We start from the raw sequence: 24816 nt of genomic DNA, 5'->3' as shown, positions 1-24816 counted from the left end.
AACTCAGAAATCTTTAAAAACCATAATGATTCTTAATCTCTAAATTTAAATGTTTTTATGAATACATGTAGTTTTACTAGGAAAACTAGATACTTGCAAAGTAAAGCAGCTGAGAAAGATTCAATGGGGAAAAAAGTATTAAAATTCTGCATCCTATGATTATAGTCTACAGTTACTTGATCTATGAAGATAAGTATACTATAGGTACATGTACATGTATATATACTTAAAAACTTAATTTTGCAACTCAATTGTTTTAGAAATAAGGCAACTAAAATGATCATCAGATTCAAAAAATTTCAAAAATAAAAGTAGAATTCTCTGTATAAAATCTACAGTTAACTCTAAAATATGATCAATTGTAAAACTTTGTAATGTCAGAAATTATTTAAATACGAAAAAGGTATTTTTATCTATGAAAAATGGTAATAAAAAGATATTGCTTTTCTAGAAATATCAGGTTGATATTCTGACTCTACCTTATACCAGTTGGTGATCAAACATACTGTATAGGAGTTTAAAAGAGGCACAGCGATATATGTGCACCCATGTTCATAGCAGCATGGTTTGTTAATAGCTAAAATTTGGAAACAGTCCAGTTGCCCATCAACTGGAGAATGGATAAAGAAAATGTTATTTTTTTTTTTTTGTACTGGGACTTGAACGAACTCAGGACCTTGTGCTTGCTAGGCAGGTGGTGGCACCACTGAGCTAAATCCCCAGCCCTAAAATGTGTTTATATATATATATATATATATATATATATATATATATATATATATATATATATGAAATAAATAGGACACACTTGTGTAAATAATGAATAGTTTTTCTGGTGTGAGAAACTGAAAGTGTAAATAAGGATCAAAATGTATAACAGATAATGTGAAATAGGAAGAAACGGGGCAAAGGGGAAGGGGAAGTGGGAGGGCTAGGGGAAAGGAAAGAAGGGAATAGAATTAACATGAGAAAATGAAAAAATGGAAACAAATTCTTTGTTAATAGGGAGAGGGGGAGGGGTGGAAGGGAGGGCAGAAGAATGGGGAAAAATAAAAATCAAGATATATTACGTAAAGGTACAAATCTTGAATGATGCATGTCATATTGTATATCTAAAATGTACCAATAAAATTAATTTTTAAAAAAGAGACAAAGTAGTCCAATAGGATTGTAAGCAGGGCCTCAGCCCTTGTCCAACATAGGACCTGCCATTTTGAGAAGTTCCAGATAGCTAGTGGGATCCAAGTAGCGTGGTAGAATCAAGTCACACAGGATAGATTTGAGGTACACAGGCCCTTTGCCTCATCCTCCCCTCTCCAAACAAAGGACACTGTAGCCTGGCAATATTTTTTCAGAGGCAAGTGACCAGGGAGCTGTTTCCTTTCCCTACTAGCCTGTTCATTCTCAGACCCTGACTGGATAAACAACCCACTGCTGCCTGTGTTAGGAGTCTTCAATACTGGACCCCGAGAACAGCTGGGTTACTACCTGGGCCCTGTAGTTTATCCCAAGCAAACTGGGACATTCATTCAATATACAGAGCTAACACTGGTCCAGTTTGAGTCAGTACCTGGAACGCCAGGCTCATGTAAGCCTACACTCAGTTCTCATTGCCTTGCTCCAATCCTAGACCTGCCAGAGTTTGTGAAATCTAACACCAGTATGAGGTGACCAGGGTTTACATGGGGCGTTCCAAGCATCCTGGGCACAGGAGCGTCTCCACTCTGCATTCAGCCAGTGCCCCAGACACAGTTTCTGCTTAACACAATAAGCCAGTCCTCTGCCTGGTTAAGCAGCAAGGGTAATAGCTGCCTATTCTGCCTGGTATTCCACACACCCATTAATTCCATCCAGTGCTCTGCACCCCCATAGGCTTTTAGAAATATGCCCACATTAGTCCTGGGAAGTTTTGGTTCTCCTCTGAGCATCCATAGAACTGAGAGTCAGGTCTGAGAGTGCACAGTAGACTCCACATATCAGAAGCCTGGAAAATACATTAGGTAACCACCATCAATCTGCAACCAGAAGGATTCTATAATAGGAGCCTCAGAAACAATGTCCCACATCTTCCTTGGTCTGGTTACTCAGCTTGAGCAGCTGCCACAAATGGGACTACAGAGAGAGCTCCCCTTGAACTGAGTAACCTCTACATAAACTCAAATACTATGAAGAGAAGTAATGGGGAATGTGACTTGTAAGATTAAAGACTAGTGACCTGGGGGAAAAAAAACACTCCTCTGAAAATACATAAGAACTTTCTCTCTCTGCCTCTCTCTTTTTATTTTTTCCTTCTCCATTATTGCTAAGTTGTTGATTTTTCACTATTTTTTTCTGTGGATTTTGAAGTTTTACCACCCATTTTCTTGCCTCTCCTTTTAATATTACTTTGGTTTATTTGTTTGAATAGGGCTCCTTTTACTGTCCCTTTCTCCCCCTTTTTATCTTTTTCTTTTTTAACTTGATCCCTTAGTATTATTTTTATTTTCTTTTCCTCAAGTTTAATCTTATTTATCCTTTTCCTAGGTGGTCATCTCTTTGTTAATGTTACCTATTAAGACTAATTTCCTTTTACTATTTAACAGGACCTTCTACATCAATCCTACCACATTCTTCATATCTACCACTGTCATACTTTTCATAATCTATTTCTTTTGCTTTTTTTTTCATACTTCATACTTCACTACCTATCCTTATGAATCTATAGTTGTTAACTGTATCTTACTATGGCCGAATACTGCTTATGGTGAAAGGGGGTAAAATGCACTACGGAAGGGATATTTACTGTATATAATTTTCTGATTTGCCTTAGATCTTGCTGTATAACTATAGGTTAAAGGTGACATAGCATTAGTTATTACACTTTGTCATTTTCCAGTTCATGTTTGATACTATAGGTATTACTGATTGTACTGTTAGCCAAGGTGACTCTGCTGTTGTGATCTTCCTTGTACACCAATGCCTAGATTGTCTGGGGGTCTTAACTTTCTTTTAACTCTCAACTGGAAGCTTAAGATAATATAGTTTCTGTGCCTGATACATATTGTAAACTCAAGAACACAAGTCATGTAGCATTCATGATGTCTGGAAGGTATGCCCTGGGAAACTTAATGAAATTCCCTTCTTTCAGGAAAGAAGATAGGCACCACTGCTGGGTTATACAAGCTATGTACAAAACACTCATGAATCTAAGAAAAATGACCACTGTATCATAACAGTCTGATCCAAGTTTACTAACAATGTACATAGAAAGTCACTCATAACATAAGAACTTTCTAGATTTTGTATGTTAGTTTTGACTGTGTTTTCAGAAGATGAAGATGTGCTATGCTATAATAATTCGTGCATTTAAAAGTATTCTTTTCACAATACTTTTTTTATGTCTCCATTTCTAGATGGTTAATAAAAATGATATCTTTTTCCAGGTCTTAGAGATTATAATAAGATTCTTAGTCATAGTTTTAATACTACAATGTATTATATCTCCTTTTTAAAAATATCATTGTTATTGTTATTTAGTAATTACAGAAGTAATATAGGTATATTATAGAAAATACGAAGATACAAATAAGTGTAAAAAGATAAAGGACAAAATAAAATCTATTTACCTAGAAGTAATTATTGTTAGAATTTGGGCATTTTTTTCTCTTTTTAAAAATAAAAGTACACACAAATATGCAATATTTGTATTCATACGAATGTGTCTGTACATACTGTTCCTTTCCCTTAAAACACATCATGACCTTTCTTCTACATCACTAAATTTCCCTCAAAAATATCTTTGTGGCTGTTTAGTCTTCTGCTAACTGAATATGCCATGATCTATTAAGCTAAAAAATATTACTGAATATTTATAATGATGCCACTTTCCTATAGGCATCCTTGATGAAAACATTAAGTTAAATAACTTCCCAGTTCAATGACTGGGTCAGAAGACATCAACATTTGCAAGTTTTAACACAAATGGATAAAGAGCTATACATGTTTATCCTGAATCATACTTACATACAAGTGATTATGTAATAGCATATTTCACTGTGCTTACAATGCTAAGTATTAATATTTTAAATTCTTATTAATAATGAAAGATATGTTGACTTTTTGATTTGTATTCTGTTGTATATTGATAATAATCATGTCTGTTGCTTTGTAGTTCACATTTTATAACCACTACCTATTTTTCTGTCTTTATGTTTTCCGATCATTAATTTTTCCAGGGATTTATAAGAATATACACATGAGTGACAATTTTTCTACTGTATAGTTCTACCATGTAGTATGTATTCCACATTACTTAAATATATCTTAACCACTTTCTAAAGTACAAAGCACTCCACCAAATTCACTGTTAAATATAAATTTCAGGCATAAATTTTCTTACACATTTCTTGAAGCATTAAAAAAATAGAATTCAAAGTGGCTAATTTAGACAATTATATTAAAAATGCTATCAATTTTGAATCTGTTATAAAGCCCTGCAATTTTTCTACAGTCCACAGAAAGGCCACTTTTAGCTTCACTTACCTTGAATAAGCGACCATGTGATTGGTGGGTTCCATAAAATCTTTCTGTATTTTTTTCCCCTAAACTTTATTAAGCTACATTTCTAGTTCAAATTTCCATAGATATCCATATTTTTACATGCAGATTATTTAAAAAGTAATCCACATGAAAAAAAAATCACCATCAATACCTAATGACCTAACCCTTTCATCCATAATACAGTAACACTGAATAACAATAAAACTTAAAGTACGTAGAGATGAAGCAAGAACTAATAAAAGATGATATAAGATAAAGTAAATTATAGTTTTTCAGAGCTACCCCTACTCCATCAGAATTTCATTTCATTTTTTAAAAAGTAACATCAATAAACTTTCAGAGAAAGCTAAGGCTCAATGATTTTAAAATCAGAATTATACAACAAATTCAGGGTATTTAGTTTCAATATAAAATTTAAATTACTTTATACAAATGACAGTGGAAGGTTCTTTTCAGAGAAACCAAATAGACACAACTTACCACATCCCGAAAGACAACAGCACGCAGGCGATTGATATCAACATCCTGAAGAAGTCTATCAGGATCCTTAATAGGAGAAAGGTTACCTGGAACGTTTTCCAAGGGAGTCTTAAAAACAAAACAGAATTGTGAATAAAACAAGAAGAAATTATAAATAAATAACAACTCCCAGAAAATTACATAGAAATAAATAACAACTCCCAGAAAAGTACATAGAAACATCATTTCTAATATGTTTAACTTATTCTGAAGTAGCCTCATCTTTTACTTCCTTATCCCTGAGTTAACATTTATTGACCACAGCACTCTACAGATTCTAGGTAATATAGTCACATAGTAAATTAAATTAGTGAGCCAAGCTCCCTGAAAATCAACCTAATACTTTTCCACCTATAGAATGCATTACAATTGTGTGTACTAAAATTCATAAAATATGTAAAGTGCCAAATATAATTCCTATATACAAATGATATGTGCTTTTTGTTGCTGTGACAGAAAAAACACCAACTTCTACTTCTCTACAGGCTTTACTCATGACATTTCACTCCTAAATCAAAATGTTTGATTCCTTTGTAGCACAAAGTAGTTAAAAGAGCACGGTATTTGAAGGTTGATAGTTATTTGGTTTTCACTACAATTCAAAACTTACCAACTCTGTGATCTCGCATGATATTTTAACTTTTGTAAAACCCAGCTAGATCATCTAAATAATAGGCTAGTCATATTTACTACACAAAGATTTAACAAACATTATTTACAGTACAGATGGAAAAAATTAGAAATATATCATTTTACATTTTACAATGATTATCCTAATTTGACCATTATAAAGACTACATGATAGGAAAAGCTTGGATTATGGCCCCTTTTTTTTTCCACAGTATAAAAATGAGGTCTCATAAAGGTTTGTGACTCACACAACTCCATACAGTTTAGTGTCAGGGAACTGTTTGTTTGTTATATACCATACAAAAAGATTAACTATGTTTTTATCTCACTAAAAAATGCCACATAGGAAACACATAAACATGAGGAGGAAAGAAAAAAAAAAAGGAAAGAAACCCTTATTACTCAAGTCTATTTATTCCCTGCTCTGAAATGTGTTGTTAACAACTCAAATCTAATATTCCCACATCCAGCATTTACCCATTTTTCACTGACAAACTTCTTGCAAAAAGACACAAGACACTAACTGCCTCAACTAAAACACTACCAACTTCCTTTCATGGGCTTTTCAGTCCATATTTCACCCACACACCCAATAACTGACTTGAAAATCTCAAAAGGCTCCCTATTATCTACTAAAGAAAGTATATACACCTTTGAGATCTAAGCTTCCCAAAATAATGATCAATCGATCGATTGATTGATTGATTTCCTAAGTATAAACTGAGTGTTTAACTGCTAGAGAGGGAAAAGGAATCAGTGTCAACTGAATGTCCACTGTATGCTAGGAATTATTATGCACTTTTATGCATCATTTTTTTACTTAATACAACTGAGCTATAAGTTAAGATTTGTAATGAGCAAAACTGGAAAACTGAGGGAACAGAGACTAAGGAATTTGTCTCAGGTCATGAAGCCAGTAAAGACAGACCAGAACACCAACTCAGAACTGTATTTTTTTTATGAAATACTCCAGTGCTCTGCAGAGTTACAAAGATGTAAAAGATATGGATATGCAATCTAGTAACCAACAAGTCTACTTAATGTCTATACAAATAATACGAAGTAGATTTCTGACACGTAATACTGAAAACAATCAATAGATATGATAAATATTTGGTTGGTCTGTTTGAAAACTACAGAAGTTAAAGACATTGAACCCAGAAAATCAATTAAATTTCTATTTCACTTACTGAGCAAAATATTACTGTATCAATATTAAACATCTAAGTACAAGTGTAGTGAATGATAAGAGACAAAACTGGGTTTTATGAAAACATCAGAACAACCTGTCCTAGACTGCTGTGGCAGTGAAGATGTCAAAAAAACGTCTCCTCAAGAGAGTACAATTTAAGCTAAAACCAAGAGCATAAACATTTAGTTAAAAGTCTAAGAGGTTAAAAACAAAAAGGTATTCTTTTTACTAAACAAAATCTGTAGTATGCTTAAAGCAGTACAGTCAAGAGGGAGGGTTCATATACAAACTGCAACTGGGGAAGTAAATGCTCATCAGCCATGCCAGGACCTTAAAAGTCATGCTAATAAAACAGGATGTGATGAAGAGAATCAATTTATAATGAGAATTACTAGTATATTTTAAATATTCTATACAGTTTATTCATTAGTGGTCAATATATTTGTGTTGATAATTACTACTGTCTATCACCAAAAGCACATCCCTTTAAAAACTGCATTACTCATATATCAAACTCTGAAAAATTTGTAACTATTAAAAATAGAAATAATGAAGACTTTTTATTGTTATGTGCTGATACAATTCTGGTAAGAACCCTATAAAGTGGAAATTATTAGTAACTTCCATAAGCCCAGAATGCAAATCTCAGTGAGGTTAAATAATCTTGATAACATAATTATGAAGCAGAGAAGCCAGCACTGAAGCCTAGAGTTGTCTGATTACACATGCCATGTTGCTTTATTCTCATAAACCGAAACAATTTTTTTCAGCTAAATCAGATTTATTAACATAGAATATGGGTAATTACCTTTGATGCTGTTGAGGCAGTCACGCTTTGGGGAACTTCTTGAGGTTTACTGCTTCCATGGGAAGATTTGTTTCCCCTGTCTCTCTGTCTTTGTCGGCATTCTAAACAGTTTCTCACAGCTACACAACAAACTAAAGCATATATTAAATATAAGTCATTGACTCTGATGCACTGAAAAATTTGTTAGTGTATTTATTTTCCTATTTCCTTTCCTTCACCCATTACTATTTTCTAAAATGGTCAATAAATATTTTTAAAATTATGAAACACAATAATGAAAGCATATAAAAATATATACTATGTAGCTAAAAATAAAAGTAAAATACCCATATACTATTAGCCAGCTAAAGAAACAGACAATTAACAGGAACTCTGAAGTTCCAATATATTCTTCCTTATTCCATTTCCCTCCATCTCTCCCATTTCTGAATCCTATAGGTTAATAAAAAATTATAACAACTTAAAATTCATATTTGATTAAAAAATTTTAATAACAAGATATCTGCCCTTAATTTCACTATCTTGGTGACTATCACTTCATAACTTCCCATTTCAGGCACACTAAAGTTCACAAGTCCCAATATCTACCTTTCTTCATGGCAAGTGACTCTACAGCCATTGTCAAAAGCATTCAATATGTTCACTTATTTTACAAAATTAGTAAAGTATTACCAATTGCCAATTTTTGAATCAGAACAGCTGAGTTTGAATCATTTTCTCATATGTAAATTGAGGATAAACATAACTTTTCCCTTAGAGGGCTACTGCAATGATTAATTAAATTAATATATGCAAAGTGTTTAAAACAGTAAATAACACAAAAGAAGCGGTAAGTGTTTGCTTTATTATTCACTTGTAAGAATTTTCTGTGGGTGATACAACAATTAAATCTGTTAGATACTATTAAGATACAACTAAAATCAGCAGTGAAGTCTTATATTTAGAAATAAAAACTCAGAATAACTGAATTAATGTTGTTTAGGAGATACTCAGATATGTAAAAAATATTTAAATAATTTTTACAAGTTCAATCTATTAACTACCAATGGAAATGTTTATAATGGCACCCAGGAAATTAACTTACACCTCTTGGTTTCCAGAGATATCCCGAAGTGGTCAATCTCTACCTTAGAATGAATATGAAATAATTCAACTTGTCTGTCTTTTAAAAAGACAAAATAAGCAAGTTTCAGTGTATTTTTTTTTCCTTGAATCAAAAACTTCTCTCCTATAACTACCAATGGGTAATTTTTTTATTGTGCCTTTTCAAAATTACGAGTGAAAAGCTCACATATCAGGAACTTCCTATCTCCTGCCTTGCTTTCTTCTGTCCTGCTGATGTTCTAAGGCAGGTATAAAAATATAAGCTTTCTGCTTACTTGAAAATCTAAGGAGATTAAATAAAATTTCCCTTTAAGAAAGGTGAAAAGAGGGAAGAACAATTCTTGACTGGAGAGCTCATCCAGATGTGCTGAGTTCTCAATGCTTAATTTTCTTTGTAACACAAAAGGTAAAAAACATAAGTATAGCAATGTTTACTGAGGATATATGTTCATTTTGTGAAAAAATGAGATTGAAATAGGCAATTTCATCCTTCTAGAATGTGCTGGAACCACTGAGCTAAATCCCCAGCCCATATAAAGCCTTCTTTACATTTACTAACACTTAACAGTCCCTTCAAGGAAAACACTTCTCAATGTAACCAAACCACTATCAAGAACCTCCAAAAACTATCAGTTTCATCAAGTCAATTATGACATCTCACCTGAGATAAATAAAATATTCACTCAACCCCTCCATTTCTCCAGACCACCCACAATCTCAATCTCTTCCCTGTGGTTAATTACTCAAAAGCCCTCTAAGCTCTTCCCATGAGATCTTACTAACATCTCACCCTCCAATCTATATTCAATCTATAACAGAGGCCTCTTTGAACATAAGCATATGACCTAGAAAAGTGAGTCAAGCTCTTTAATACCTGGGACCAACACTGTACTTTACAACACCTCTTCTCACTACATCTCAGGAGTTGCCTTTCCAATCAGGAATTTTTTTTTTCCTTTGTGGCCAGCAATCCTGTCTCTGCCTGCCCACCAAGCAGACAGAGACATATACCTTAGCCTATTTATCTCCCAATATCAACGTGTACCCCAACACCAATCCTTCCCTGTCCTCATCATGGAGTATATTTGCCAAAAAATGGCAGTTACTGTAATTCCCCTACTAACATACCCACAGAAATAGCCACTGGGTTAAGAAAACTGACCAGTTCTCTCATCTACCAAAGCTTATCACAGGACCTAGAAGACACAAAACCTAAGCAAGATCCAGGACCAGTGGGACCATTCCTGTTCAGCACCATGAGGCATTTCATCTAAACAATGCAAGGTGGACAACAGAACAAACAAACCCCACATAATTCTAAAGGATGTCCAACACAACAGAAAGTAGTCAAAAGAATGTGAAGATCCACCCATTTCCAATCTTCCCTTCCCTGTCCCCAACAAAGCCCAATTTTTATTTATTTTATTCTTAATTTTTAAAACTTTTAAAAAACTATTTCTCTATAACAAAAGACTGAAATGTTGGCTTAAAGCTCCCCATACCCACCTCCAGCAGCCTAACTTCAATTCTAGATTTAAAGCCAGCTAACTTCCTCATTCCATTCCTCATTCTATTTCCTGGCCTAAGCCCCACCCTAGGCATAAAAGCTGCCCTGTCTACTCAGAACGTTGGACCTGCTGCTGCACTCATTGTGCTATTAATTCTTTCTGCCTCCCTAGGTTGCCTCCAGGTCTTAAATCTAAACTAACATATGTGATGGTATTTCAAGTCATAAATGATTAAAAGTTGCCAATTCCATTAATCTCTAATGTGAATTTAATTCTGAAAAATTAGAAGACAACTAGGTTGCATAATCAGCAACTTACACCAATACTTACATACTACAGAGCTGCACAAAAGTAATCTCTAATAGTAAAATGTACTGTTACTCTTAACAGACTTACCTAGTCTTAGGCACTGTCGCATTAAACCTCCAGAAGACATGTTTTTTTCAGCTTCAATCTCACTAAAATTTAGAGAGCTGGCAAACACAAGTACATCAACCATGGCCATCAGTCGACTGAGGAAAGTAACTGCTGTCTCTGCTGACATTCCTTGTGTCACTTCAATATTTTCCAATTCCGTCTGTAAAAAAGTAGAAGAGTTAAACTTTGTTTAAAATTAGGAAATATAAGCAATATAATAAGCACTACAAGTAAAACAGAAGTTTAATACATGTAATAAATGAAAAACTAATCCCGATTATCAAAAATTTAGTTTACCTATCAATTATCTTTGAATAAAGAAAAAGACCGTTATAAAATAAATACTGATTTTAAATATCATTAGTTGTAAAAACAAAATTATATTTTAACTTAAGATCATTCCACAGAGATATTTAGAGGTAACTACACATATGTTTGTATACTAGCTTGCTTTTCTTACTTAAAAAATTTATAAAATTGACATGTCTTTCCTAATATCTTTATTCTAATTTGTAAAAGGCTATGCCTTTCTTTTCCTATATATGTGTAATGACAAATAGGAAAGATAAATGGTGATTTGATTTCATTTGGCATCAAGATGAGATGGCTGTCAAACTGGAATGTATAATTTCTTATCCATTTTAGAATAAACTGAAACCACTAGGAATTCATATGCACAATAAAACTCTTGGGTAAAAATAATCAAGAGCATCATTAATTCCTCTAGAGATTTAAATTACAACCTATAAAACACTAGCAATAAGAAGAATCAGTAGCATTCTAGATTGGAAGCTATACTTGTACTTAAATATTGCCTGGGATAAAATCTAATTTCATGCTTTCAGAGGGAATGCTCCAAAGTATTCTACTTCTTAAAATGCAGAACTTTGGAGTTTTATAAGCAATGGCAACATTTCTTATTTTAATTTCCATTGTGTACTATAAAACTTTTTAATGTTTGAGTTCCTTATTAAATTTCATTTTCTCAATGCCTAACTACCAAAGACCTCTGCATAATCAATGTGGTGGTCTGCCACACCTAACAAAGCAAAGTACAAAATGCTTTATAAATAAAAATTTTACTATAAATTTTATAAATACTACTGCTTAAAATGGCCACACTATCCATACTGATTAATCTTACCTCTTAACCAAAATGATAAATTCAACTAGAATGCAAGCATATGTAATAGATTTCTGTTCATATTTAATGTTCTGTTTTGACATTATTTATATACATCATTTTACCTAAACTTCTTCCTGTCTGGAAGGAGCAGGAACATTAATATAAAAATGTCAAGGAAAAACAGTGATGGGGGGTATACTAAAAAATTCTTAATATGAGATGGGTCATTTCTTCTAAGCTAATAGGTAGCTACTATATAACTAAATCTCATTTAAAATAAAGTATGAAATGTTACAACCTTTTTTCCTTCCATTTACCATCAAAATAGGATTAAAACCATTCTCTCCAAATTGAGCTTAGACATAGAAAAAGATTTTTAATTATTGATTATGGATTATTTACACTATGCCAATGCAATATCCACAGCCTAAAAATTAATTTATTCCTTGCATTTTTAAACACTAATTCTTTACATGGTAACATTTCATGGATATATAATATTTCAAATACAGTTTGGACATGTAGCATAGCATATACAAAATGAATACATGGCACCACAAATTAAGAATCTATGACCATGATGCAATATTTTATAAAAAAAGAGCAAAACTTCCATTTTAAACCTATTTCAACTTAAGTTTTCTACAACTGAATGGAAGATGTGGCCATTGCTTAATGCTATCAAACATTCTGAAATACTTTAAAATTATTACAAGTTAGTACGTGTAGAGACGTGTCATCAAAGAAATTTTTATTCATTTTGAATAACTGAAATTATATCTATCTCCCTTTATTTGCTAGTGGTATTATTTACAAGTTGTTTTGGGGTCTACAGCTTTAACTTTCAAAATGGGCTTTCATTTTGAAATGAGTGAATTGTCAGCAAAATTATAAACAGAATTTCTAAATTGAGCGTGTAATTGAATACCTATTTCTTACTAAAAAATTAAACCTTACAGTAAATGTCATTCTTAACATACAAATAACCTAAAAGAGAATTCTTATTATGTTATATATAAAAATAATTCATAAATATAATGAAGTGTTATATAAGCATCTTATAAGATTTTTAAATAGGGTTTAAAAGTAAAGATCATTCATATTTGTTATTAAATTTTTAAAATACCAGATATATCATCCTATTTCCTTTAATTGGAATTAGTTAAATGGGATTGTACAAATGACTGCAATATATTGTTTTCATTATATTCAATAGTTTAGTTATTATTGTTAATAATAAAATAGTAATTCATCAATGCATTAGAAATATAAATATTTTAATGATTCTTTAAAATATATAAAAGATAGTCCTTAATATTAAAGATGATATGGAAACTCAAAATATAACCAAGTCAAAATTTCATAAATAAGTAAAAATAAAATTTAAAACAAAAAACCTAAAAATTACTGCAGAAGTAATACTAACCTTAGAACCCTGGACATGCATTAGACAAAACAGACAACAGACCAAAAAAGTACAAGAAAAAGAAATTATTAAAATTAAATAAAAATACAATGTAAAATTGAAACACAAAATAATATATTTTAAAATCATATTTGATTAATTATTAAAAGCAAATTTTCCAGAAAGATATTCATTTTATAAATTACATGATTAAGATTAAATATGAAATATTTATGCTTAAATTTAGTTTTTCTTTGAATAACTCAGCCCAAATAATATATCTATGTATAGTTCATATAATAGAAAATATGCGAATTTTCTTTTACAAAACAAATATCTTTTCCCATTAGATGATTAATGAAACATTTTAACAAATGAACTAATATAATGCCCCTGCAAAAGCCCTAATTTGGTAGTGATTTGAGTAGAAATAATTTAGGGAGGTTAACTATTTTTACCAACCTTCTAGAACTTTCTATAAGAAAGTCATATTATAATTTGTTTCCTCATTCAGAACCCTCGCTATATATCAAAATGAAAATATTTAAGTTATTACAGCTTAGAAACCATCTTTCCATGCCAGAAAAGAAGTCACTGGAATTTTCACAATTAGTAGCAACCATTCCTACTGTCTGATTTTTGACAACAAATATATGTAATTATAAATTTGAAAATATGCTATTTCCATGGTACATTCACTGGAAAATGTACAAAAGCATCCTAAGAATACTGCAGTGTGATCAGTTCTAAGAGATAAGCAAGAGCAAAACCAAAAATATACTTAACTAATTTTTTCAAATATATTAACTATACACCCTGATAATTTAAAATAATTACCTAAAATTAAAACTTTCCCATTATTTTTGGATTCCTTCTTAGGATTATGACATTACTCGGAGAACCAAAAATGTCAGTTTGTTTGCTTTTTCTGGGACGGACAAAATTAAACCACATATGACTGTGAATTAAATTGTAAACATTCAGTGTTGTGGATGCTTCACCAAAATGGTGAACTTAAAGTCACAGTGATTATGCAATTTGCAGTTAAACCATGTTCTTTGCTTCATTCTTTTTTTTCTCCAATTCTCCGTTGTCATCATGAGCAACTTGAACAGTGTACAGTGTAGAGAATAAATGAGAGGATTCCACTGGCCAGTCCTGGACACATTAACTCAAAAAACAAACAAACAAAAAACCCCAAACATAATGTTCCTTCCCCAAACTACAGATGGGTAAAACTATACATTAAGTGGTCTATTTTTTTCCAGTGTATTGAAGTTAAAATTATTGTTTTACTTTAGAAATTTAAAGCTATTTTTGTAATTTATATTTTCTGCTATATATGATTTTAAATAATCTAGGCACAATAAAGTGAAACCACAGTGAAGTGTTGCTTCTTCAAGAATACTAAGTTCAGAGTGTTCACTATTAATATTAGCAATGTAGAACGATACTATTTGTTCTTTAAGTTTCCATTAAAATATCTCTTCACAAGTAATATCAAATAGTTCAAAATTGTCTTTAAGGATGATGATACTGCAACAGCAATACACAAATATTATCCCTAGTACAAACTGTCATATTAATATAAGGTTCCAGGGGAAAAAAAATAGACCACTTCTATGGCCCAACCCATGGAAATACCAGACAAAGCTTATGCCACTTCAGCCTTTTACTATCAAAACAGATCATCTATAATAACTAAATTTATCTTAAATTTTGTTTAGTTTCAGCATTTTGAATATACTAGGCTTATTAAGACTATTCTATCCTGATACAAGTAGATCCAAAAGGAACTAAATAGTTCCAAAGGGAACTCAATGAAAGAAAACCTTTGATTAAAAGGGTTCTCTATTTAGTGTACTTTACACATATGACCAAACTTAATTTTCACAAACTCCCTGAAGGGTAAGTATTATTAATCCCTTTCAGCAAATGAAATCAAGGTAAAGGTAGTATCTAGTAAATGGTGGAGCACAGTTCAGAATGCAAGTGTGTTTTATGCTAAAGCCCAAACATCTTCCATTAAATCACGATTTCAAAAAAGGTCATTTTTGAGTTTGCCTTTAAAAAGCAGTCAATCATCTGGGGTCCACACTTATTCTGAGAAATGTAAAGACATATTTCTGAATTTGTTTTAGGTCATTTTTCAAAAAATGGGGCACAGAAAGAAAACTTAGCATTCTACTTTTTAAAATTTAATACAGTTCAACGTTAGAAATATTCAATGACAAAAAATGAGTGCTACTAACTGTAGAAAGTTACATCTTCTAAGAGACTATAATGACAAGAATGTTCAGTGAGGGTCAGGGATTTAGCTCAGTGGCACTGCACCGGCCTCGCAAGTGCAAGGTCCTGAGTTCAATCCCTGGTACAAAAAAAAAAAAAAGAAAAGAAAACAAGAATGTTAAGTGAAATTATTTTAAACATTAAACTTTAGTAAATGGTAAGTCACACTTAAGTTCTTATTTAATAGAAAAGAATGAATTTAAATTCTATTGAGTTTTCAATGATTAGCAATAAGTAATAAAGTTCTCACACTATGACAGTAAACCATGGCATTTGTACTTTTTGAGAAGCTTATGTCCTGTGTCAGTGTTCAAATCTATTTCTCTGCCTATTTTTAAAAACAAAGTTTTATTGAAACACACACATGCCATTTGTTTATGTACTATGATTATTTTTACACTACAATAGCAGAATTAAGTAGGTGGAACAGACACTCTACAGCCCACAAAACCTAAAATATTTACAACCCATGTACAAAAAATTTGCCGACTACCACAGGTATCATTTCTCTGATTTATAAGATGCATATCATCACATAACATATGAACATTTTGAAAAACTCCACATACTTAATACAAAACGATCACAACACTCAAACATTAACTTCAAAATGTTTCTATCTGTCTTTATATATCTAGAACTGAAATTCTAATGGTATTTACAAAATAATATATCCCTTTGGTAATCTGTATGTTGCCAGTGTTTCTTTTTCCTCTTATCTCTTCCAAAATTCTCTTCTGACTTTTTACATTTTAAATCTAACTTCAAAAAGCCCATATTTTCTGTTCTACTTTCTTTCTTTATTCAACCTTCTCTACCCTAACTTTTTCTCTCTGTTATAGTACGACTTTCAGCAAGAATATTGTATAATCAAAATACACACACACTCAGTAGTCAGTACCCACCATGGCTCTATCAGATACAAAGTGTGAGAAAGGTTCTGCCTGTTTCTTTTAAGGAAGCAGTTTATTCAAAAAGCATAAAATCAGATATGTTGTACAGCCAGGCATAGGTACAATCAGTTAATGGACTAAAATGACAGAAATATAGTGGCAGAGACAATAAACTTTCTTCAGTTAAATGAATTTCCAACCTGTTGAGAACAGTTTAAGCCAATCACTAGTTTCAAATTCCACATTACAGGGTCAAAATTGCACAGGTAATAATTTTTGGAGTCAAAGTTTAAAATGTCAGTATCTTTACTTTATATTCCTTATTTAAAAATCAACAAATTTGAGTGGTGAAATAATATATAAATAATATTTATAATTTATATTATTTAATTTTTTTTCATCTTGACAAAATTCTTTTGCTTTTAAAATTTGGGAGACTATATAGTAAATATGTGAATCCTATGCAAATTTTAATGATTTATTGTCTAACTATTTTATATAAATATCATTTTATTCTGTACAAATTTTAAAACATTCAATATGTATTTTAAAGTATATACCATAAAACAAAACCCAAAAGAAAAAAGCCCACCTCCCTATCTCAATATTAAAATGTATGTTTAAAATTTTATCAAATATTTTGTATAATTTACCAGAAGAAAAAAACATATCACAGAGAAGTGATACTATACAAATCTCAGGATACCTGCATTCATCATACATCAACTATTTATGTTATTTTTCCTGGCCCAATTTTCTTGACCTAGCTGCTAATTCCATTAAGCCCTTAAAAATAACCCCTTGTGTTGTACTCCCTCCAAAAGTAAGACTTTGTGTCTTTTGTAGACATGTGGAATAAGCTTATGGATGAAATACAAGTATATATGGCTGGGGAAGATGTGTGAAGTATATAATCTGTTGCTGCTAATAATTTAAGTTTCAATGCTCCTTTAATGGTAGTGGCATTGACAAAAAGATAGTGAGAAGGAAGTTATGTAGAAGAGGCTTATCAATCACAAAGTAAATTCAGAGATTAATTTAGAAACATTGCATCACCAAGCTACAGACATCTTAATAAAACTGCAGGTTTCTTTCTGGGCTTAAGGATGGCAATAAGAACACAGGCTACATGGGAATAAGAACACAGGCTTCATGGGAAGCAGAGTTCTATATTCTTTCATCTCTGAGAAAATAGCTATGAAGTCCTGTTTCTTTTCAGTGTTCAGTATCAAACATGGGACCTAACAAATACAAATCAAGAAGACGTTCTGTACCACTCAAGATAAATCCCAAGCCTTGAATCAAAAATATTTTTAAAATCAAAACTAAAATATAAAGTTAATACAGTACTGATTTATTATTTTTCAAATGGCATACATAACTGGCATTAAATGCTTTTCAAATTTATCATAGTAATACATTTCATGGTTTTATATATAATCAAATAGAATAAATGTTGAACCAGTAAATAAAGTCAGATAAAAATGTTACATAAGAATTTAAATAGCTTATTGTAAGACAGAATATAGACAGATAGGACATATATGACAGATAGAATATATACAGAGTATAAATATACACTATATAAAATATAAAGCTAAATCATTTATAATTATGGCACTTCTCCAACTACTCATCAAAATTAGTTGAGAAATATTTTTGTAAACATGCATATCTGGAACCCAACATTTATAAATAAATAAATTCAAATAGTTAAAAAGTTTCCAGGTGAGAAATTTTGTTAAAATCGACCTTCTAATAATAGTATTTGGCACTAGCGAAATGCTCAATTCATGTAATTATAAAATATAACCACTAGATGGAGGCAAACTACTTACAGTTGGTGATGTAGCAGCAGACAGCAAAGGTAGAATTCCTCCACAAGCAATGATGATGTTGTCTACCATTTGGGAAATGAGGTGAATTGTGTTATGTACAAAAATAATATTTTCATTGCTATTGACAAAATCCATCACAGATTTTGTAGAATGGCTAAAATAGAAAAAAACACACAAATGAACATTTCCTTGGTTTAAGAATAAGAGGTTTACTTTATTTAAAATAACAACATTTTTAAAGTAAAAACTAATTATAGAATACTGAGATGATAGACAAATTTAAAATGGAGTTATCAGAAAACAATTTTCAATTGAAATATCTTATTACCCAAAATTAAATATCCATCTCTGCAGAATTTTATACTTATTTTAACTAAGTCTGGTAGTTTTTTTGTTGTTGTTGAAAGGTAAAACAACCAAATAGTTAACTGAAATCTTTCAACTTTCAGGAAACTTAAATATGTCACATGACTGAAAATGTATACTGTTGGTCACACTGGTGACATGACAGGTGAGTATAAACAACTTGATTAAAATTGAGAACTCAATTGAGTTAAAAAGAAAAAAGATCTTAAGGTAGGTCAGCAATATGGTTTTCTTACACAACATATGTAATATAGATGCAGAAAGACATACACTGCTTTGCTGGTGTCGATAAAAAATATGAAGTTTTCTAGTAGAAAAAAATGAAAAAAGAGATTACCCTATGGTCAATCTAAGTCAATGATTCTCAATTTTTTAGTCTGAAAATATTATTTACTGGATTTCAAGGTAATTTCCTCTGCTCTAAAAATGAGCTAGCTTATATTTCTTTTTAGATTATATGAAATCCTGTTTGGGGAATTTCATAAGTATCCATGAAAGAAAACAAAGACACAGTATTTTGATGGAAGGAAAGCTGAGTATCACTGACTCAGGGCTACTTACATTACAATTAGTAAATTACATTATTTATCTCCATATATTGATCTGCATGTTAACAGTAACATATTTCAAGGTATTTAATTTCCTTAGTTATCATCCCTTGGTAAATTAGCCTATAACAACATTAGCAATAAAAATGAGTAGCCTAAAAACAAATTGATCAAATAAAATCAAAAGTAAAAATTTCCAGTGGCAGACTCTATTGAGTGCTTTAACAATAGTCCTGAATTCTTCCCTGCTGAAACACTGTAGATTTTGATTCATTATCAAGCTGTTTTGGACACAAGAAAGGCTGTCCTCACCTCAGGTACTGCATTACTAACCAATATTGGTCGATACATGCCAGTCATTATTATAATCCCATTCCTACTGCTGGTGATTGATTTAGAAATGCACAAATGATCCTGCTGGATTGTAAGGCAGAAATTTCTTAGAGGACTTCTTTCAAGAGGAAAAAAGTAGATGAGATGAAAAGGAAAATGAAAAAAAAAAATAAAAGAGAGTAAAAAGGAAAAAAAGAGGAAGATGGAAGGAGACTGCTCTTTTAACGTGACCAAATTTCATATGTTGAATTGATGCTGGGAGCTAAGCAGTCACCCTGAATCCTAAAAGGAAAATGAGGAGAAGCCAAGAAGCCAGCTCCAGACCTGAGAATGTCACAGAGGTAAATTGCTGATGGTTGAATTATTACTTATAGCTATCAATTTCCTAATTTACATATATGTACATATGAACAATCCATTTCTCATAATTTGCTATTAGAAAATTAAATTGAAAATTTAAAAAGGTAATGATGTAATTCATGTAGATTAGTTAAGTAATTATATTTGAGCTGATATCCATTAATGGCTTAAACATTATAGGCTTTAAAACATGTGTCATGATGTGATTTGAGATTTTATTTTAGTATTATATGTCATAATATTGATACCAAGAATAAATTTAGTACAAGGTACGGATTTTAACAGGAAAGGATACAGAAATATAAATCAAAGTTGATATATAAATCATTTTTGATATAAAACAAGCAATTTCAGATTTAAAATTTTGGCTTGTCTTCAGCCTAAGTTGTTGCATACCTATTAATCCCTAGGCCTTGTAACCCTTATAAAAATATTTATCTGTCAAATGTTTAACTATTTAAATGTTTAACTATTTTTAATAAACTTAATTTGTGGGTTTTATTCAATGACATAAATCACTTATAAACGAGTTAATACCAGTTAATAAAAACATTAATTTTCTTAAGTGAAAATAGTCTTATTTATAAAAAAGAAATAGTTCTACCTTCTCCAGACATGTACATCTGTTTCTAAAGCAAAGAGCAAATCAGTGAGAAGCCGTTGATGCATTGGAGACCATTTAAATTCAGGAATTCGAAACATTGTTGTCCGGGGACCTGGGCTGAACTGGCGACGCTGTTCCTCAGTCATAGGCATTCCTCGAAATCCTAAATCAACTCTCAGATCTCGGTCTTGTTGTGTGATAGACCGACCCTGAACAGCCTGAAAAAGAAAAGGTAAACTTTTGTGAAGTACAAAAGATATTGCTGATTTAAAAATGAAAATAGGGGCCGGGGATTTAGCTCAGTGATTCCGCCACCTGTCTCGCAAGCACAAGGACCCGAGTTCAATCCCCAGTACCAAAAAGAAAACAAAATAGATGTAATAAAGTGAATGAAGTTCTTTATATGTGACTTGAATAGGTTAATATATCTTTAATATATTATTTACCTGTAGATTCTTGCACAGGAACCTCTTTTGAGGCTGAAACGTCTAACAGTGCCTATTGTTATATTGCAGAAACTAGTTAAAGTAATCAGATATCCAAGGTTGAGACAGCAGTTTACACTGAAAACCAGATTCTCTTTGTCCTGTTATAGGCTCTGTGCTTTAGACTTACACAAATGACTTCCTTAGGAAGTGAGCATGCACAAAATGAAGTATACTGAATATATGTCATCAATTTATTGTAACTACAAACACAGGAAACGTTACTTAAATATATTGAATTTAACTCCAAAGTCTGTTTCACTCACAATACTTCAATTAAGTATATGCATTTGCTAAGTTAGAAAACAAGACAAAATGCCTATGAACTCCCAAAGAAAAACAGGCATGTCTAGTAATTACTATCTTCAATACGCAATACACCATGTTTTCCTTTGTTTTAAATCCATACCTAATTCAATATGCCCATCCATGCCAATTATCAGTGGGTACAACTGCCTCAAAAATGGACAAAGTAAATATACCTTTCCCACACAAAGAGTATATTATCAGGGATTCTTATTGGAGTACAGACACCGTAAAGCATGGTTTAGTCTTTACAACGTAACTGCAATGGAAACAAATTAAATTTATCTTCAATAACATTAAATGGCAAGTAGAAAATCTAGAGGAAAACAAAGTCCAGATCAACAAGGGTAAAAGTATTAAGCATAATTTCTTAACCTCTTAATCATAACATATTATTTAGCCCAGAAAACAAGAAAGTAGTAACAATACAAAATTCAACAATTAAAATCTCTATTAGAAAATATCACATTTTTAGCTTTATTCTATTGAGGACAAAACAGCAACACTAACACTTCCTAATAACCAGGCCTAAGGATCTTCAATTTTTTCATAACAAATTCCTATCACACAGTTGTAAAGAAAATCCTCACTGATAATAATTTCAAGTTTTCTCAGCCATGTACCTACCTCACAGGATTGTTGTGAAGATTAAATCTAAAAATACGTTGCACAGTGCCTGAAATATAGTATGCACTTGATAAATAATAGTTCCCTTTTCCCTTCCCCTTCATTTATCAGTTCAATCTGGACTGCAAGTTCCCTCTTCTATAATCCACAGAACAAAATTGGGCCTTAAGCTTTAAAGGTTAAAATAAAGTAAGTATTCAGAATGAAGATCTTAAGTATGAAATGTGTAAATGCAGTTACAAAATGTTGGAACTGGTAGACATCTTAAAGGTCATATTCTACTGCAATACAACAACTTGTTGAGGATCTTAGATCCACAGAAGTTAAACAAAGTTACACAGAGAGAAGTGTGACAAAATTGGATATATAATCCAGACATTTTTAATTTCATATATATCACACTACTCAATTTTATCAATTACTATCATAAAAAATACAAAACATGGTGACACAGGTAAATTATTTCTGCTTTGCTGCTAACAATTCATTATCTATTCAATACATTTCTTGTTTATTTCTAGAACTCATATATAACTTACTTGTGTTGTTGCAGTGGTCTGGATTTTTCGGATTTCTTTTCCCGATTCTTTGCCATCATCAGATCTCTCAGTATCTGAAATTATACTTCCTGCATCAATATTTGGTACAATTTTGCTACCAGAAGACTCAGTTTCTAGAGTTGTAGTAGTCATTTCAGCATATTCTAACCCCTTAGCTGATGATGGTAAGTCTCTTTCAGATATACTGTTCATTCCATCAGAAGTTGTATGGATTTTGAACTCTTTTTCCTCTATTATACTTGATGTACAAGTTAAGTCTACGCTCCCAGTCATGTGAGCAAGCAATCCAAGATCATCAGTAACACCAAGATGCACTTGTGTGTCCTGAATATTTGGAATGATGTGATTGCTAGAAAGTTCAGGAAGGAGTTTCTCCTCCTGTTTGGGTATTTTCTCAAAGAGAAATGATGTACTACTACTGGAAAGTTCCTCTTTGTCATCTGCTAATGTTATTAATGGACCATTATCCTTATCCTCATTTTTTTTAATGATATCAACACTTCCATGTACATTGTTCTGTAGTTTCTCAACAGCAGCACTGTATACATTATCCAACAAAGATTCTACCTCCACAAGAGTGCCATTCTCTCCACCCACTAAAGTCTCTGGTGATAAATCCATATCATCCAGCTTTACTTCTGTTGCTTCCACTTTTTCTGCCTTTATATCAACTAGAAGATCATGCACTTCCACATGTACACCACTTCCAGGTCTATCTGAATTTCCAAGAATATCATCTGACACTTTTGTTGACATGAGCAAATCCTGCGTGTCCGTGCTAACAGGGTAATCTGTCTCACTTTCGGGGCTCTGGCTTTGGGAAAGATCTTCTATCTCTCGGATTTCCATTCCTCCTTTTGCTCCTGTTGCCTGTGATGAAAGTCCTGAGATGGTGCTCACATTCCCCTTTTTTCCCTTTTTAATGTTTTCTTCCTCTTGTCTTTGATATTCTTCATACATTTTGGCTAGGTATTCCTTATGCGCTTCGTAAGTGACCTTGGGAATAAGTAAAGACAACAATGAGGCATTTTGTGTAAGTCAAGAAGAAACACATAAATAACACAAATAAAATTATGTCAATGATAGCTGCAAGAGTACCAGGAAGAGTAAGATTTCAAATTAGCACATCTGGATCCTAAAACAAGTGTTTGGTTTTATTAAGTATTGAAAATAACGAAGTATAACTACATATGATTTATTATATGATTTGGTCAAAAACATACAGGAAAAACTAGCAATATTAAAGATTCTTTTTGTTTAAGTATTTCAGTGATGTCCCATCTAATAGGACAGTTAATTCTTATACATTTATTTAGGCTTAACAGAGGAACTGGCAGCTAATAATATATAATATCCAAAATATTATTATGTTAGTTTTCACAATCCAGTCTTCATATATATACCTAAAACACTTGTTTAAATTAATTCACACAAAGCAATAAATCTATATATAAATATTCATAAACTACTAAATCACAGTTTTATCTAAATAGGATACTTTGAATGTGATAGTTTCACATAGGATTATTTAGGAACAATCAAGACATATTCTTTGTACCAAGACTTGTAATGTCTTTTTCTTTGCTATTTTCAAAATAATTAAAACTGTAACAAATGTACAATCGCAATATATTACAACATTTATATTTACAATGGATATAAAAGCTCTGCTAAAATTTTTTTGGGAAAGTTCAAATTCCTTGCTTAGAGGTACAGATGATATTAATATTTAAGTGATAGGCTAACAGAATTTTAGGTTGACCTTTATTACCATAATATAAAAATCCTTTCATTTATAGAAAAAAGTGAGTCCCAAAAGTGGGGATTATGCAACCTATGGTCCATAAGCCTTATTTGTGTGTCATCAGTTTTGGTAACTAATACTTTTTGGAATATAATAATGCTTATTTATTTATTTATTTGGTAACATACTTTTTAGAATATAATGATGCTGCTTTCAAACTATATAGGGGAGATAAGCAGCTGCATCAGAGGCAATACAGATCATAAAGCTTAAAATATTTAATATTCTCTTAAAATATATTTTCCAAGCCTTGTTAAAAGCGCTAAATGAATTTCTTAAAATCACAAAACTCAATTATGACATAACTGGATTAAAAGCCAAACTTCAGAAACCTAAGCTTCCTCTACGATATCACACGGAGAGAAATCCTAACTTTGAATTTCCAGGCTCTAATATGTATGAACTAGTTTATTTTAATTCACTTCACTTTACCAAAGATCAAATATTCAAAGCACAGGCAGAGTTTTAGGATTAAAAATAAAGATGATAATACAATTTAAAATATCACTGAATAATTCAATTGCTTTTGCGATTCAATTATTAAACAATTTTCAA

At 31.6% G+C, this 24816-nt stretch overlaps 1 protein-coding gene across 7 annotated transcripts in view; it reads right to left on the bottom strand.

Moving 5' to 3' along the window:
- Nbea (neurobeachin) overlaps positions 1-24816 on the bottom strand; it is a 702149-nt gene that overhangs the window by 461305 nt on the left and 216028 nt on the right. For all 7 annotated transcript variants that reach the window (XM_004854743.3, XM_087199596.1, XM_013075842.3 and 4 more), the window contains 6 exons: positions 22437-23453; positions 20480-20697; positions 18269-18422; positions 10697-10877; positions 7689-7819; positions 5020-5127 (listed from right to left, as the gene is read on the bottom strand). In XM_004854743.3, the coding sequence (XP_004854800.1) occupies positions 5020-5127; positions 7689-7819; positions 10697-10877; positions 18269-18422; positions 20480-20697; positions 22437-23453 (1809 nt within the window). The remainder of the gene's footprint in view (positions 1-5019; positions 5128-7688; positions 7820-10696; positions 10878-18268; positions 18423-20479; positions 20698-22436; positions 23454-24816) is intronic.

This window comes from Heterocephalus glaber, unplaced genomic scaffold (assembly GCF_053883595.1).
Source record: "Heterocephalus glaber isolate CG9 unplaced genomic scaffold, H.glaber_assembly_v1.0 deba00001720, whole genome shotgun sequence".
Lineage (NCBI taxonomy): Eukaryota > Metazoa > Chordata > Mammalia > Rodentia > Bathyergidae > Heterocephalus > Heterocephalus glaber.
This window is presented reverse-complemented; position numbering and strand designations above follow the sequence as displayed.